This window comes from Salvia miltiorrhiza, chromosome 1, assembly GCF_028751815.1.
Source record: "Salvia miltiorrhiza cultivar Shanhuang (shh) chromosome 1, IMPLAD_Smil_shh, whole genome shotgun sequence".
Classification (NCBI taxonomy): domain Eukaryota; kingdom Viridiplantae; phylum Streptophyta; class Magnoliopsida; order Lamiales; family Lamiaceae; genus Salvia; species Salvia miltiorrhiza.
The window spans coordinates 20,984,969-21,000,852 of NC_080387.1; the positions used below are offsets into that span (position 1 = coordinate 20,984,969).

General features: G+C 34.3%; 2 protein-coding genes across 3 annotated transcripts; both read left to right on the forward strand.

Annotated features, from left to right (window-relative positions):
- Nucleotides 1–748: 748 nt before the first annotated feature.
- Nucleotides 749–6,607, forward strand: LOC131006951 (nuclear transcription factor Y subunit A-1-like). 2 transcript variants are annotated; one of them, XM_057934092.1, is made up of 6 exons: nt 749–1,067; nt 2,205–2,471; nt 3,643–3,722; nt 3,888–3,950; nt 5,094–5,258; nt 5,920–6,607. In XM_057934092.1, exons 2-6 carry the CDS (start codon nt 2,249–2,251, stop codon nt 6,292–6,294), a joined length of 906 nt encoding a protein of 301 aa, XP_057790075.1. In that variant the 5' UTR covers nt 749–1,067; nt 2,205–2,248; the 3' UTR covers nt 6,295–6,607. The 2 variants fall into 2 exon arrangements, with proteins under 2 accessions (XP_057790075.1, XP_057790076.1); XM_057934093.1 differs by having other exon boundaries at nt 814–1,067; nt 2,216–2,471.
- Nucleotides 6,608–11,105: 4,498 nt separating this feature from the next.
- On the forward strand, nt 11,106–11,919 carry LOC131006952 (monooxygenase 2-like). The gene is made up of 2 exons (XM_057934094.1): nt 11,106–11,572; nt 11,638–11,919. Exons 1-2 carry the CDS (start codon nt 11,490–11,492, stop codon nt 11,852–11,854), a joined length of 300 nt encoding a protein of 99 aa, XP_057790077.1. The 5' UTR covers nt 11,106–11,489; the 3' UTR covers nt 11,855–11,919.
- The last annotated feature ends 3,965 nt before the right edge of the window (nt 11,920–15,884 follow it).

A 15,884-nucleotide genomic window follows, 5' to 3' on the forward strand; every position in this document is an offset into this window, starting at 1 on the left:
CTGGGTTTTATTGAGTAATTGATACAAATTATTTTATTTATTCTTAAAATATATTTTGTATTTATTTATATTTTGATTATATTTAATATTTATATTTATTTATTAAATATGTCGTTTAATTTTGATCTTCGTCGTGCATCGCACAAATGGACGTACTAGTAATTTACAGAGTATTAGTTTTTATAAAATATATCAAAATATCTAATCAAATATTCCATTAAATATATACTAGAATTAACTCCCCTAACCTCATACAGGCTACCATATATTATGTACTGGGAAATAAATTACTCAATTACTTTATCATTTACCAACCATACGACCTTAAATCCTATACTTTTTTCTTCGGAATTTATTACTTTTTGTGTAGTTGTTAAACTAAAGTCATTGATCTTTCTTTTGGGTCACCATGCCATCATTCTAAAAAAATAAAATTAAATACATCGAATTATTAATTATATATAAGATCATTTCACCTTTAAGATGCCCAAGAATATACATATTTGTTTTAATTGAACACTCTGTAAAAATATTAAATTAAAATTTCCGAATTACCTAAAAGAATTACTTGACTTTTCATAGTCGAATTTACCCTAGACTCCTTGATGCTTCGTCATCTCCACAGAAGGAAAGAAAGAAACGGAAAAGGGCATTTCCGACTTTTCATCTTCCATGGGGCACTCAACACGTTCTACCCCATTAGCTGATCCAAACTTTTATGTATTTGACACTTTTCCATTTTTATCTTTTTATTTTTTGTTGAAAAAAACATTTTTCATTTTATTTCTTCCTCCTTAACAGAGACAAGGAGAACGACATTGGCGTAGAAATAAAAAAAACTGCGACAGTAATTTAATAAATATAAAAAAGTCCACAGAAAATACTTCTTCTCTCTCTTCAGAAATTTGATGCTATTATATAAGCCGATGATGTAGATATCCAATGTTTTTTATGTGTTGTGTTATCAAACAAAGTGCTGTAAGCTCAGGATACACTGGTAAAATGGGTCTCACATAGCTTTGTGTTTCAATCGGGACCTCTTTTTACATCATCGCGCGGAATTAAGGGTAATTTTTGGAATTTTTTTATCTATCTGACGAGTGATTCAGTGCTCCCGCTTAGGGTTTCTGTGATTTTGTGTTGTGTTGATTGATTTTGAGTTTGCAAATTCTAGCCTTTATTCGGAAGACGAGAAATTATTAGTTGGAGTTTAAATTATACTAAAAATTTCTTATTTTCTGGATTTAGTGGATACATGCTTTTATTTTTGGTTTCCCCCCAAATTGCTTTGTGTGCATGTGTGTGTTTAGTTTCCTGTTATGTTTAATTCGACCATGGAAATTTTGTGGAGTTTGAGTTGGGAAGAAATTGTTTATAGGCCTAACTTTTGGATTGTCATCCTATTTATAAATCCTTTTGGTTTGATTAATGAGTTTTTTCTTCAAATTTCAGTTTGGTAGATAATTTTTGTAGTTATATCAAGTGTAACTATGATGATATATTTGAATATTGCTGCGTTAATTTATCCACTCTACTATTTGAAGTTGGAAAAAATCATTTTTATCTTGGCAAAATCATCTTTCTGATCATGGTTGGAAGTTTACATGGTTATTCTATATCTCGTATATCTGGTACAAACATAGGTAAATCGGGTAGAGTGTAAAGTTCTGTATCTGCTTTACTTGCATTGGGAACTTCAGTTGGAAAATTGCTAAGGTTCTGCTAACAGATCTGCTTACTGGTGAAGTTCCGAACTTCTGATATGCCTTGTTGGAGTCTCGACTTGTCATTGTTTTTAGGCTGTTTGGTGCCTGCTGCATAGCTGCATTTCTTACTGTAATATTTTTGTTTTTATCATATTTTCAATATCTGTTGGACACCACATGATTAAAATTGCGTTTCTTCACATTATGCTAGGAGTGTTGAGATGTTTTAAGTAAGAGAAGTTTAAGATGGTACCCCCGACAGATATAAGCTTTACTTTACGCAATTGAATTGCATGCTTTATAGATACTGCTTCGGTTTTGCATCTGCACTGTATCTGTTGTAAATTACTGTTCCAATACTCTAGGAGGTTGGCATTATCTGGGATCACCTCCTCACTTAAAAAGATTTCCGTCAGCTTTGTAGATTCTCATTTTTTGACTGGTTGGGTAGCATCTCTATAAGTTGTTTATACATATTAATGATTGTATGGTTTAAAGATTATGATTAGGCCATTAAATATTTGGGAGAGAGTCAACAGAAAATGCCCACGCTTACAAAAAGTAATAATAGACAAGTAGAGAAAGGACTACGAAGCATCCAGACCTCGACACCCTATGGTCAGCCTTGGTGGCAGGGTCTTGGGAGCAATGACATGCCTTCTTCAGGGCAGCAAGAAGATAGTTCCATAAATCCTGCAGCTGTGCAACCACAAGGCTCTGTTGAAGGGATCCCAAGGGATACAGAAACTACAGCTCTTCACTCTGGTAACCGTCTGTGTTGAACCATATATGTTACTGTTTTGTTATGATATAATGCTCTATATATTTACTATTCAACTTGTAATCTTTGCTGCTCCAGCTATGTCTGAGGTTTCAAGGTGTCCTCAATGTGACTGTGGGGGGATACTATGTTCACATTGTATTGTCTGTAACTGATACCAGATCTATGAAATTAGGTTATTGGAAGTGATAAGTATCAGGGTAAGATGGAATTGGTGTCATGGCTCATGTGCTGTTTCTCAACTTGTTTATTTTTGTGTAGCTTCTCCTTCATACTTCATTGTAATACTAATTTTATTTGTTCTCGTTATAATTTATGTTACTTAGGATCCTAGTGGTGAAAAACAAATGCATAGTAACTCAATTGATCATGCACTCAGATTATGTTGATTTTGGTTCCATGAGAGACTATGTGATGATACTGTCTTAACTTGGAGACCTAAAAAGGATATCTCATGCTGTATGGATCTGTTAGCTATTTTGTTTGGTATCTTCTCACGTATAAAACATGAAGCAGTTATAATCCATGGATACTTTCTTTCACATTTTGCATACTTTGGTTTCCCGTGGATGATTGGCTTTCTCGAAGTTATTTCAAGAATCTGTCTGCTTGGGTTAAGTTTCTCAAGTTCCAATGATGGGTTTATTGTAGCTATTTAAAGTACATATATCTGCAGTACGTGGTTAACTCCTTTCTAGATTAGAACTCTGGAGATAAATTTGCGATTATGTGAAGTTTTATTGGTTCGTACCTTGCCCTAGAATTTATGCTTAAGCATATGAAACTGATGTTGGTGATCTTGAATATTATTGGCCAATGTTAAATGAAAGCCAGCTTCCCAATTGGAAATTGCTTTTAAAATCCAAAACAACTAATGGTCCTCTTAAGTGGTGTCTTATAATATGAATGTCCAACAAAAGTACAGCTTTATGGTCTTTTAGCTGTATAGAAACTCTGGATTGCTAATCATTGATTCATTCGTCACTTTTGTCAATTTTGACAGTAGTTCCATTTCCTTTGCCTTCCTAATTTTTTTCTCAAATCAGTTTACACCATACTTTTACAGGCATAACTAAAAGCTAAATTGCTTTGATATGTCCCATATCAGCATCTATTTTTGTTTCAGCTAATTTTTGTGTATACATCCTCATTCAGGGTTGAATAGAAACAATGGCGAGCAAGAGCAACAGCATCTTGATGCAAATGGACAAATGGAGCTTGTTGGTCATTCTATTGTAAGCACCCCCTTTCTATCCACAGCGTACATGAAAGACATGGATATGGCACAGTTATTTAATGCTGCGCAACAGTTTCCAGTAATATAGTGATCAGTTTCTTTTCTAGATTAACAGATTTAACAATTTGTATTTGTTTTTTCTTTCTTATTTTTTACTTTGCAGATGCTGACGTCATATCCATATGCAGACCCACAATATGGGGGGATTTTAACATATGGGGCGCCGGTAAAGACAAATCTCACTCTTACCCTCTTCAGTGCATGGAACACTAAAACTAAGCCTGGCACAGCTGTTAAGGGCAATAAAATGTGAAGGAAAAGAGAAGAGATAGAGATAGTATATCATATATGATATGTTGGCGTTTCCTTATAAATCTTCTTATGGGTTGCACTTGTTTATGTTTCTATCTTCTATGCTATATTAAATTCTTTATTAATGCAGACGTGCACATGACCACACACACATGTAGATTTGAAGTTGTTTGTGCTTGCATATGTAATCACATATATTCCCTTTGTAATTTCAATGCATATGTAAACATGGGTACATATAGTCAAAAAAATAAAAATGTCTTCCATCTTTAGCAATGGGAATAGACTGGGTTGATCAGAGCATTTGAATGGCGTCCATCTTTTGCTCTCATCTGGTGGAATGATAAACATTTTGGAGAATGCAGAATGGTTTTCATTTTGTTTGTAGCATTTTCTAGTTTTAGATTGGAACCTTAAACGATGTCTAGGCCTGAGTATCTACTTGATGATTGTCCAAATTCCACCTATTTTTGTTTGACTTATGCCATAATTACTCTCTAATTTCCAGTTTGAAACTCAGAGACAATTTTTTATCCCATGTCCCTTCTCCCTTCTCCATGGCTTTCCTATTCCTTCTAAATTTCTCCTTTTTCCTTTCCTTAACTTTTGGAATGGGGGTATTCACGAGTGTGAAACGAAAATTTCTTCAATCTCAGTGAGGGATAGGTGCTGGAGTCTGAATTCTTCAGTTTGGTGCATTTCTGGGCTGCCTAGAACTGTTATTTGTTTTTATGCTGTATGGCCATCCGTCTTCAGGGTAAATGAAAGTTTAAAAAATGTTTGTGTTGATCTATTGCAGACTAGCATTATTAGTATTGTTATCTTGACACAGGATGTCTTGCTTAAAGAAACTGGCTAATGTGGTGCATGCTTGTTTCAAACATCTCAAAATTAAGAGTACTTTTTGGAGTGAAATTCACTTCACTATATTTATGTAAGGACCTTGTTGACTTCTTCTACGTATTGGACTTTTCGTTATCGCTTTAGGTGGTGCCTTGGGAAGTATTCTCTTCTCTCTTTTAATTTAGCATTGAAAACTTGTCTGAATTGGTTCCAGGTGCATCCTCACTTGCTTGGATATCATCCAGGAAGAATGCCTCTGCCTCTTGAAATGGAAGAAGAACCTGTTTATGTGAATGCAAAGCAGTACCATGGAATTCTGAGGCGGAGACAAATACGAGCAAAAGCTGAATTGGAAAAGAAATTGGTGAAAAACAGAAAAGTAATGAAATTATTTTCCTTTCAATTTTTGCATGCATTTCCTCATGTTACGATACTTGATAGATCTGGAGGAATCATGTCTGACACAGGAAGCACATAATTCTACTTGCCGCATCACCAATATTTTTCTGGAATAAACCACCTTGAGGCACCACGTGTTTCCTCCTTGTAATTTGAAGAACTAAAGTGCTTGAATGCAATAATTCTAGTACATAAGTTTAACTTGATTACCGTGTGGCGTATTGCATAATCGACTCTTTGGTTTCAGTTTTTATGTGGAACCATTGTGCATGCATTAAAATGTTGGATACATGTATATGTTGATCTGATCTTTATATGCCTCTTCTTTAGTATCTCTCGATATTCGTGGCATCTATTAGTGTCGTTTTCCACACTGTAGGTTTATTGAACCCAAAGAGAGGGATGATAACTCATGGATGAACATGCTGTTGTTTAGTACTTGTGAAAGGCTGTTGATTGGTCACTTGCCATCTCTTGTATTTTGAACTAGAGAAAGTCTTAGTCCTTCATTGTGATTTCTGGTTTACTTTCTTCCTTACTCTGCACGAAGGCATACTGTGCATAATGCTACAGATTTTATTGGTGTTACTTGTATATTTCTTCAGAAATCCTGCTTATATTTTCTGCATCGGTGAATGCAGCCTTATCTCCATGAATCTCGGCATAAACATGCTATGAAAAGGTTAAGAGGCTCCGGAGGCCGTTTCCTAAATACCAAAAAGCTCGACGGCAAAGAAAACTCTACTTCTGCGGAGCAATCAAAATCAGGGGAAACCACTTCATCACAGTCACGCTCTCCTGCTTCTACTCATTTGTCCACAAACAGTAATGGCGTATCTCACCAAAACAACGAACGAGCATCTATGGTTCAAGAAATGCACAAAGAACATATTCTCTCCAACGGGTTCAACAACTCTCACGGTCTGGGATCATATTACGAAAGTGGACATTTTAGCGAGAATAACTGGAACTCGCTGGTGAGCCGGGGCCCACGAGGTTCTTCCTCCAGCAAATGAGAAGCTAGTCCCTTTGCGGCAGATGATGGGCCTCGCTCGTCTAACCGGGAATCGGGAGGCTTCCTCTGACATGGCTTGTATGTCAGGCAATTCATTCTTGGCTTGGTTACTTGTATGTATGGTGCAGAAATGAGACGATGTAGGTAGGGTCCTTGGCTTACCATTGTCCATTTCTTGTCTTTATGTAAATTAAGCAGACTATTCTCGAACTGGAGTGTGAGTAGAGTGAGGCGTGAATACTTTCTTGTTTAGTTTCTCTTTTGTTGTATTTGTGGATCATTCTCTCTTCATCGATCAACTCCTTCATGTCTTATAGCTTTTGTTATTCCGCTATGCTCTCTTGTTTCTTTTTCTCAAAGCCAGCCATAGATGACTGCAAATTCTGCACCCAAAAAAGAATCATTTACCATTTCCGATGTTTCACATGCAGGGGAGAACCAAGTAAGAAAATATATGTGCATATAATCCAAAAAAAATAAAAATAAATAAAAGAGTGAACACATAGTAACACATCTTCTTTATAATAAGAAAATGAGTTATTCTATGTGGCATGTCTAGAATTGCTTCATTTTAAAATTCCTCGATTCTCATGCATTTATAATGATTTATCATATATATTCTTTATTATTTATTAATTTAATTAACTATTACATTTCATATAAAGATTAATTAATTTAATAAATTCTTTATAATCTCCCCATTTGCTTGGGGCATCCTCCTGAGCTATGTATAAGTAACTCTAAAGAATAGATTCGTTGGTGGAGATCTTTTCTTCAAATCCTACCGTTGTGAAATGCAGTCCAAGTCAACTCAAGTTCTTTTGTCTTCATTCTCCTTTTAAGGTGCGTTCTGTTTAGTTGTAAATTTATCATGAGAAAAGGAGGGATAAACAAAATTTACCCTTCAAATCCTTACTTTTTTTTCCCTCATTGCCTACTTAACACTTATTCATTCCTCATTCGCACTACAAATGAGGGATAATATTATCACACCATTTTTAGAGGGATAATATTATCCCTCCTTTGTAGTGTAATGGAGGAATGAGTAAGGGTCAAATAGGAAATGAGGAAAAAGAAAGTAAGGATTTGAAGGGTAAAATTTTGTTTATTCTTCATTTTCCCATGATAAATTTACAACCAAAGAGAATACACCCTTAATGGATGGAGGAGTGGTCTTCTTGTACTTTGTCTGCGTGGCTGGAAGACATCCTTTCTTTCTTCAGTCTGTCATGTCTCCTCTTGTCTTCGGTTGAACTGCTTGCAATGACTCGAGAGTTCTTCAGTTGAGTTGTTATCTTCAGTCTCAAAAGCTTCAGTGTTGATCTAGCTATTCGAAAGGACTTAAACATTTAAGTCCAGAAAGATAATCCTCTAACTAGAAAGAACCTTCTAACAGTTTTGGTATCATCAAAACACAAGGATTGGATATATCTTTTTTTCCCAACGCAACAACTTTCTTTTTAGATAAAAAGGAAAGCAACAACTTTTTTTTTTTATTTGAAGGAGAGGGAGCAGTGAAATTTGAACCCTAAATCTTACTCCATCCGTCCCACCGAGCTTGAATCGTATTTCTTTTCGGGTTGTCCCGCCGAGCTTGAGTCATTTCCTTTTTTGACAAAAATTAGGCAATTTAAAGCACTAATTTACAAAATTAATTGCACCCCTTATTACCTTCTCTCTCCTACTTTATCACTTTATTACTTTTTCTCTCCTACTTTATCACTTTATTACCTTATCTCTCCTACTTTATCACTTTTATACTACACACTTAAAATACTAATCTACAACTTTTTAATTTTCGTGCTCAAAAGAAACGCCTGAAACTCGGCGGGACGGAGGGGGTATTATTTATAAACATAAGCTCGCACCGTTTGAATGTTCTTTTGAATACAATAAAAAAGCATCTTTATGGGCGAACGTGCTTTCAGAAAAGTTATATATTTAAATAAGGGTAAATGTTATTTTCTATCCATCGTTTTAGAGAATTCTAAAAAATGTTCCAATTTAATGATATTGACAAAACAATACTTAATCTACCAAAAAAAAAAATACTATTTGTGTCTTATTAAAAAAATTCAGCTCCCAAAAATGGATGTGGATTGCCGAAGAGCCTACGTGGCTTGCCTACAGGAATTGAAAATAAAAGAAATAAAAATAAAAATACACGTTTCATCTCTCTCATATCTCTTTTCTCCAAAACCCTCCCCCCAAAAGCAAATCTTGCACCTCCCAACAATGGCGAAAGGCAAGAAATACATCATCGCTGACAAGTTGGCCACCCACACGCTACGACGTCGTCTCAAACCGGATCAAAATCCACCTCGGTGGCAACCTCTCCTTTCACGACGTCGTTTGCCACTAGGCTACTAACGCATTCGTCACCAACCACCACGGCCGTTTTCGAAATCTCCAAAACTACCACAAACTCGTCAACGACTTCACCAAAATTGAGATCGATTTTAAAAGAAAGGTTTAGAGAGCGAGAGAGAGAGTACAGTGTTGCTTAACAATTTTGTTTGGGTTATTTCATTTTTTTTAATAGCATAATACAATCTACATGTAATAAATCCATGTTGGCAAGCCATGAGCCTCCCCGGCAATCCACATCAATTTTCGGAGCCAAATTTTTTTTAATAGGACATGAAATAGTTGCCTATCCAATTGCATAAACCTCGCAACCACAATATATCAGATTACGTACCACACAAAGTAACAACAAACGTATTACTGAAAGTAAGAACACTGAACACCAGAATTATTCACCCAGTTCGGTGGTAAAACACACCTACGTCGGGGGGCCACGCCCAAGGGTAAATCGTTTACTAGTGATGATAAGATATGTAGGACTTACACAACAAACTCGTCTAGCCTTCTAGCCATGATATCTTCCCAAACCCTCACTACCGTAAACAATTGAGAGAAGAACAACAATCAACTCTCTAAGTGTGAATAAACCCTATTCACCACCAACACCTACGAAATAATCTTTACCAACAGGCTGGTAAAGAGAAAGACAAGAAACCCAAAACACCACACGACTTTGCTTACAAACGTAAAAAGCAAAACTCAACAGTTCGTTCACTCACGCATAGAACAAACTCAACACACTCACCAACAACTCTTTAAACACTGAATAAGAGTAATAAACGCAGCAGCAACCAACTTCAATGAAAGATCTCTTCGTCTTATATAGATGTGGCGACGAAAACCCTAGAAGAGATATTGTGAACCAAGGACTCTTTTTGATGACTCCTTATCTTCAAATAACCAAGGAGACGTGTATGCTCTGGACTCAGGAAGCAAGTATATCTAAAACCCACGAGATATACTTCAAAAACGAATATATAGCTGCAAACCCGTGCTGAACTGTACCAGCCAAAGTATCAGACACTGACAAATACTATGATAGCAAAACTAGCAAATTTGTCTACAAAATGACAACTACAAAACTTGAGTATCACCAATACTCAACAGGACACAAACAATATTTTTTTGATAAGTTGGGTATCATTTTGCCAATATTGTTAGGTTGAAACATTTTTCACAATTTGCTAAAACGACGTAACAGAAAGTGACATTTACCCTTAAATAATTATAATTGTGAGTAGCAGGGAAGCAAAATTAGTGTAATGAAAAAGTAGCACTCTCCTTATAAATCTCTTTATCAGACAATCACTACCGGCCATTAATTAATCTCCTTATTAATCAATCTAGTGCAATGAAAAAGACAATGAAAAACACCAAAATCTTGTTTATAAATCTCTTTATAAACATATTCAGCAATAAATAAATCTCTTTATTAAACTAGTGCCTTATTTAAAGAAGATTATCCGTAATCAAAACCAACTTTGAGCAATAACATGAAGTCCACGTTTTGAACACAAATATTTCTCATTCCATTACAATAGTTTGTTAGTGGATTAATCGAGTTTTCCTCAACAACTCTGCACATAAATACTTCACATACTCTTCTCGAATCAAATCAGGTTTTCGTTTTCGCAAGCTTAATTTTAAGCACAATCTCCATAGCTAGCTTATAGCTTTCTTCGATCCATCTCACATTTCAAATCTAGACTATTGAGCGAAACAATGGCGAAGGAACCAGTTCGCGTTCTCGTCACCGGCGCCGCAGGTCAGATTTTTTCGATCTGCTTAATTTTATTTTCATCCTTTTGGATCCAAAGGCGTAAATACACAATTAATTATGATTAAATTTTAATTTTTAATAAAATAAAAAATGTTGGTAAAATAATAGTAGAATACACACAATTTTACAAGCATTTAAAATTTGCCTCGGGTCTAAATTGACTTATAACTTGATTGATCATAATTCGGTGAACAGTACAAAGATACTGTTAGAAAGCTCTCAACGATAACTTTTTAATAATGGTACATGGAGCCAGAATCTAAATTCTGGAAAATGGATATACGAGCATTGCACCTCGTATATATAAAATTGATAGAAACTAATTGTCATATTTAGAAATATAATTAAAAAAATATTTTTAACTTATATGTTTTATCTAAATAACAAAATATAGAAAAAATATCACCATAATAAAAATTGATTTTATGAAAAGGCCAAAAAAATAAGTTAAAAAGAAAATTTTTAGTATACAAATAAACCTTTAGTTTTATTATAACTATAAAATTGTCACTTAATTTTAAAATTGATTTGAAATTGATTTCTAAGGGTACTTTTAGGTTGTTCATCAATCAAATTATTGACCAATGCAATTTAGACGCGGGCCAAATTCTACAATCTCATAAGGTCCGTGCATTGTTTCACCAATATTTTTGTTTGATTAAAAATAAAAGGGTTAAGTATCAATTTTACCCCTAACGTGGAGGCTATTGGAACGTTTAGCACCCTATGAGCATGTATGTATCAAGTAAATCCCTGAAGTACCTATTTTCCTCCAATTAAGCCCTCCCACTTAACGGAGAGTTAACACCATTAACTATTTCTATTTTTTTATTTTGTTGGTGGTGGGACCCAAGCCTTCTTCACCACCAAACTCACCGGAAACCTAATCCACCTCTTCACCACCAATTCCGGTCAATGCAATAGCCAATTTGCATTCGTCTTCGATCACAACATAAATCATCATTCCCTATAAAAGTAGAGCACACATTCATCCAAAAATTCAACTTCTCTTCTTTGTCACGCTCCGATTCTCGGTAACGAAGAGTCAAATGGAACCCACAATCCACGAGCAAGATATGTTGATAGTCGGAGGCGGCATAGCTGGCCTCACCACAGCTCTCGGACTCCACAGGTACCTCCTTCAACAAATGGTGCTTTTTATGAACCCCAACTGTTTGACGAAATGATTGTGTGAAGGTTGGGGATTCGGAGCCTGGTTTTGGAGGCGTCGGATGGATTAAGAACCACGGGGTTCGCCCTAACCATATGGACGAACGTGTGGATAGCTCTAGATACAGTCGGAATCGGCGACGCCATGAGAGCCAATTCTCTCCCAATTGAAGGGTATTCGCAGCTCCAGTTTTTGTTATATCAAGTCGTTTCAATTCATTTTCTGATTAATTTGCTGGTTTGATTTCTTATTAGTGCTCGTTTGGTTCAAGTAGAGGAATTGAAATGGAATGAAATCAAATAAAGGAGTGGAATGGTAACAATAACCATTACTTTTATTGAGTGTTTGATTTAACAATGGAAATGAATGATTAGTAAGGGATTCCATTTCTTTTGTTTTCCATCTATTTTGAGAGGTAACAAATTGGGTGATTGGGTTACCCTCAAGTAAGGGTAATGGTTAAGTCATTACCCAAATCAAACAATAAGTAATGGATTCAATTAATCGAATCCCTTTCCAACCTCTAAAAAACACCCAACCAAATGTGGGCTTAGTTTCGAAGTCAGTAGCTTGGATTCCGGCGGGTTTGGTGGTGAAGAAGGTGTAGGTCCCATCACCAACAAAATAAAAAAATAAAAAAAGTTAAACGGTGTTAACTCTCCGTTAAGTTGGAGGGCTTAATTGGAAGAAAATAGGTACTTCAGGGGCTTAGTTGACACACCCCTGCCCGTAGGGTGCTAAACGTTCCAAGGGCCTCCACGTTAGGGGTGAAATTGATACTTAACCCAAAATCAAAATATGGTCATAATTTGTATATTTACGGACAATTAATCCTTATTTATAGTTAAACATCGTAGGCATCGTAGGCACTCGAGAGGTGGCTTTAATTTCTTGATTATCAGCTTAATTTCTTTCTTTCTTTATGTACTCACACATGCATGTTGGCCATATAGGGTACTTGGGTTTCTATGGGTGTGTACTCTGATGGATCATACAATGTCCCAACGGGTCTCATCTATTCATTTCTAGTCACCTGCAAGAATGGAGAGTGGTCGATTGTTCAAGGTTAGAATATATTTCAAAATAAAATAAACATATTATTGATATTTTGTTTTGGGAATTTTTGAGGTTTTCTGAAACTGCCCCACTAACTTTTTTTCCTTTCAACCTAAATATATGACCTTTCAAATTTTCTGATTTTGCAAACTTTTTAAAATTTCCCCCATTTGAAGTTGAGTTGATGGTTGGGAATTTTCCAACTTAGTCAAATCAACATTTTATTTTTTTTAGTAGTATTATAGACTATGTATTATATTTAATTATCCATATATTTTATTCCCCCAAATAATAACTGAATGTGAGCAATAGTCACCTTCCCCGTTCTTATATTTCATTTGGGCTTCGGGCCCAATTTTAAATTAAAAAAAAAAAAAGCATCATAGGGCTTAGAAAAGGCTGCTTTACTTTGCATAGGTTACTTAATAAATAAAAATACAAACTAAATTAAAGTGATAAATAGGCAAGAGTCAAGAGCCAGAGAGAATTCCATTCACGCAGCAGCTTAAACAATTTTTAGGGTGCAACATTGTGTGAGAGTTTTGAAGTTAAGAAACAAGTTCTATTATTTATAAATTCATCGTGTCCTTGACTTTTATGGAGATTTCGATTCTTTCATCCAAATTTAAGGTATTCTCTTGTACCCTTAATTTAAAAATCTTGGATTCGCCACTGAAATTCAAGAAGCGGCTTCAGGTATCATCGCTAGGCTCAACCATGGTCTTAAAAAATGTCTCATCCCCCATAAATATGTTGTCACAATATGAATTATATCTCTACCATGCTTTTGAAAATTGTACCTTGATCTAACCGTCAATCCTTTTTTGAATTGGTTGTGAATTAATCTCAATCTGTCATAATTTCCTCAATCGTACTACTTAAATCCACATTTAGTTATAAACGATGACGCATTGATGCGGTCCAATCATTTTTTTCTCATCGCTGATTTGGCTAAGTTGAAAATTTCAACTTTCAACTCAACTTTTAAAATTGTGAGAAAAGCAAAAGAAAAAAAAAATTAAAAGGTCATTTATTTCTATTCATGTACAGTTTAAGAAAATTTATATATTTACAAACAAAAATCTTTTTATTTTCTGCTGCTTACTATTTTACTACATTGGACTTTTTGGACATATCCTCATTGTTGTTGTAATTTTGTGTCACTAAGTTTATTGTGTTTTTAGGTCTGTCCATTGATGAATTTTCACGGAAGAAGTTGGATGTAACTGCTCAAGAACTAAGTGAGGAGAAATCGCTGGCGTATTCTTGCCTTCAATAAATTTCCTCTTTCTTTTCGCAGGTTCAGGTTGATTCAATCTAGTTAAGTATAATTTTCAATACATATTGGATTATCAAATGAAGGAAAGTTCAATTCAACGTTAAAATATATTTTTTTAATATTACAATAGGTATCTAAATATAATCCGATAAGTAATCTGCACGCAGGGAGGACCTATACACCACACTAAGATAAAAAAAATAACCACACGTAGACGGAACCACACTATCCACACAAAAGTAAAAATACTACTCACAGAAAAATGGAAAAATTAAGCGAGATTGAACCCAAAATCTCTCATAAATGAGAGTCTTTGGGTGCCCAACTTTACCACTTGAGCTAGGCATCATTGGCAACATTAAAATAATTCATTTTTGTTGAACCATGAATTATAGAAGATGAATACAAATATGATTACAAATTCACAATAGACTTGGTCTCCTGTGAGACCAAGTGTATGGAAAAGACGGATCGAGTCGGGGGTTGGGGCGGGTCGTAGGTTGCTTTTATGGGCGGACCATAAAAGTAATTATTGTTATAAATAAAAAGTAACTATTCTTCTAGTCAAAAATCGAACTGCAAACCGCACCATTACATGTTGAACCGCACCGCACCAAAAAGATGCGGTTCGATCCATTTTTGTTGTGTTGTTCGGTGTATGCATACCCCTAATTTTAGGGAGGGAGGGGGTAGAATTTTCTTTTCCTTTTTTATTCTCATTTTTCCTTTATTTTTTCTTTAAAATATATCTTTTAGTAAATGATAAAATATTCAATATACATATCAAATTAAAGATTGCGACAAGAATTTTAATTTGATATATATTTTGTAAATAATAGTATATTTTAAATAATAAAGTTATATAAGTCATGAATTTCAAAATAACATATTTTCCTCTCTATCTCTCTTATTTTACATAATATAATATATACAAGTAAGTATTTGATTTGCTCTAAAAAAAGTAATTATTTGATTTATGAAATTATATTATTTTAGAATGAAAAACACAACTTCATTCGATCCATTTTATTTTGAATATCGTATTGAATTTTCATTAAACTTCACTAATTTAAAATCTATATAAAAAGATAAATTTTGTACAACCATATTAGTTTTTCAATAGATCTTCGTCAATTGAAAATCTAAATAAAATAATACACATTGATATTTAATTAGATATCACTAATTTAGAACCACAATAAAATGATATAAAGAATTTTTACAATTCATTTTCGTTGAATGATAGTACAATTTTAAGTTTGAGGTGATTATTATATAGATTTAAGACGAAAAAACTAATTACCAAGTATTTATATTATTCACTATTAATTGTTACTATGTAATGTTCGGATTTTACTGATACATAATCAATAATTATAACAATTTATAGTATTTATTTATATAGATATATTATAAAGAGTCAATATATGAAAGTAGTCATTTTCTTTTAGTAAACTTAAAATTTACCCACTCAAATAAAAACTTTAAAAAATTATCCATTTTTTATGTTAATGAATAAACTGCCCCTAAAATTAAAATTAAAAAATTAACCACATCACATATCACCTCTGCTCTTCTCTCTCTCTATTTCGTTCCCGGCGTTGGGTCTGTGATGATTTTGCTATGCTCGCGTGTGTTGTCGGTTGGTGTTTTATTTGGATTTTGAAATTTTAATCTGGTGATTCGTAGTTGTTTGCATCTTACATTTGGAGAAGATTTTTGTAGCAATTAGTTAGGACATTGATTAATGTTCTTGAATTTACGATTAGATCTATGAATTCACAACTTAATGTTTCACGACCACATTTATAAATTCACAACTTAATATTCTTGAATTTACAACCAGATCTATGAATTTACAACTAAAACAAGAATTCACAATCAGCTCGATGAATTGTGAATTCGATTTTTAAAGCTCGAATTCACAACTAGTTGTTT

What these genes read in the sequence shown, in the direction of transcription:
- LOC131006951 (XM_057934092.1), top strand. Translation starts at nt 2,249, where the DNA reads ATGCCCACGCTTACAAAAAGTAATAATAGACAAGTAGAGAAAGGACTA. An exon ending in AACTACAGCTCTTCACTCTG is followed by an intron (nt 2,472 to 3,642) that starts GTAACCGTCTGT and finishes ATCCTCATTCAG; the next exon opens with GGTTGAATAGAAACAATGGC. An exon ending in AATTGGTGAAAAACAGAAAA is followed by an intron (nt 5,259 to 5,919) that starts GTAATGAAATTA and finishes CGGTGAATGCAG; the next exon opens with CCTTATCTCCATGAATCTCG.
- LOC131006952 (XM_057934094.1), top strand. Translation starts at nt 11,490, where the DNA reads ATGGAACCCACAATCCACGAGCAAGATATGTTGATAGTCGGAGGCGGC. An exon ending in ACAGCTCTCGGACTCCACAG is followed by an intron (nt 11,573 to 11,637) that starts GTACCTCCTTCA and finishes GATTGTGTGAAG; the next exon opens with GTTGGGGATTCGGAGCCTGG.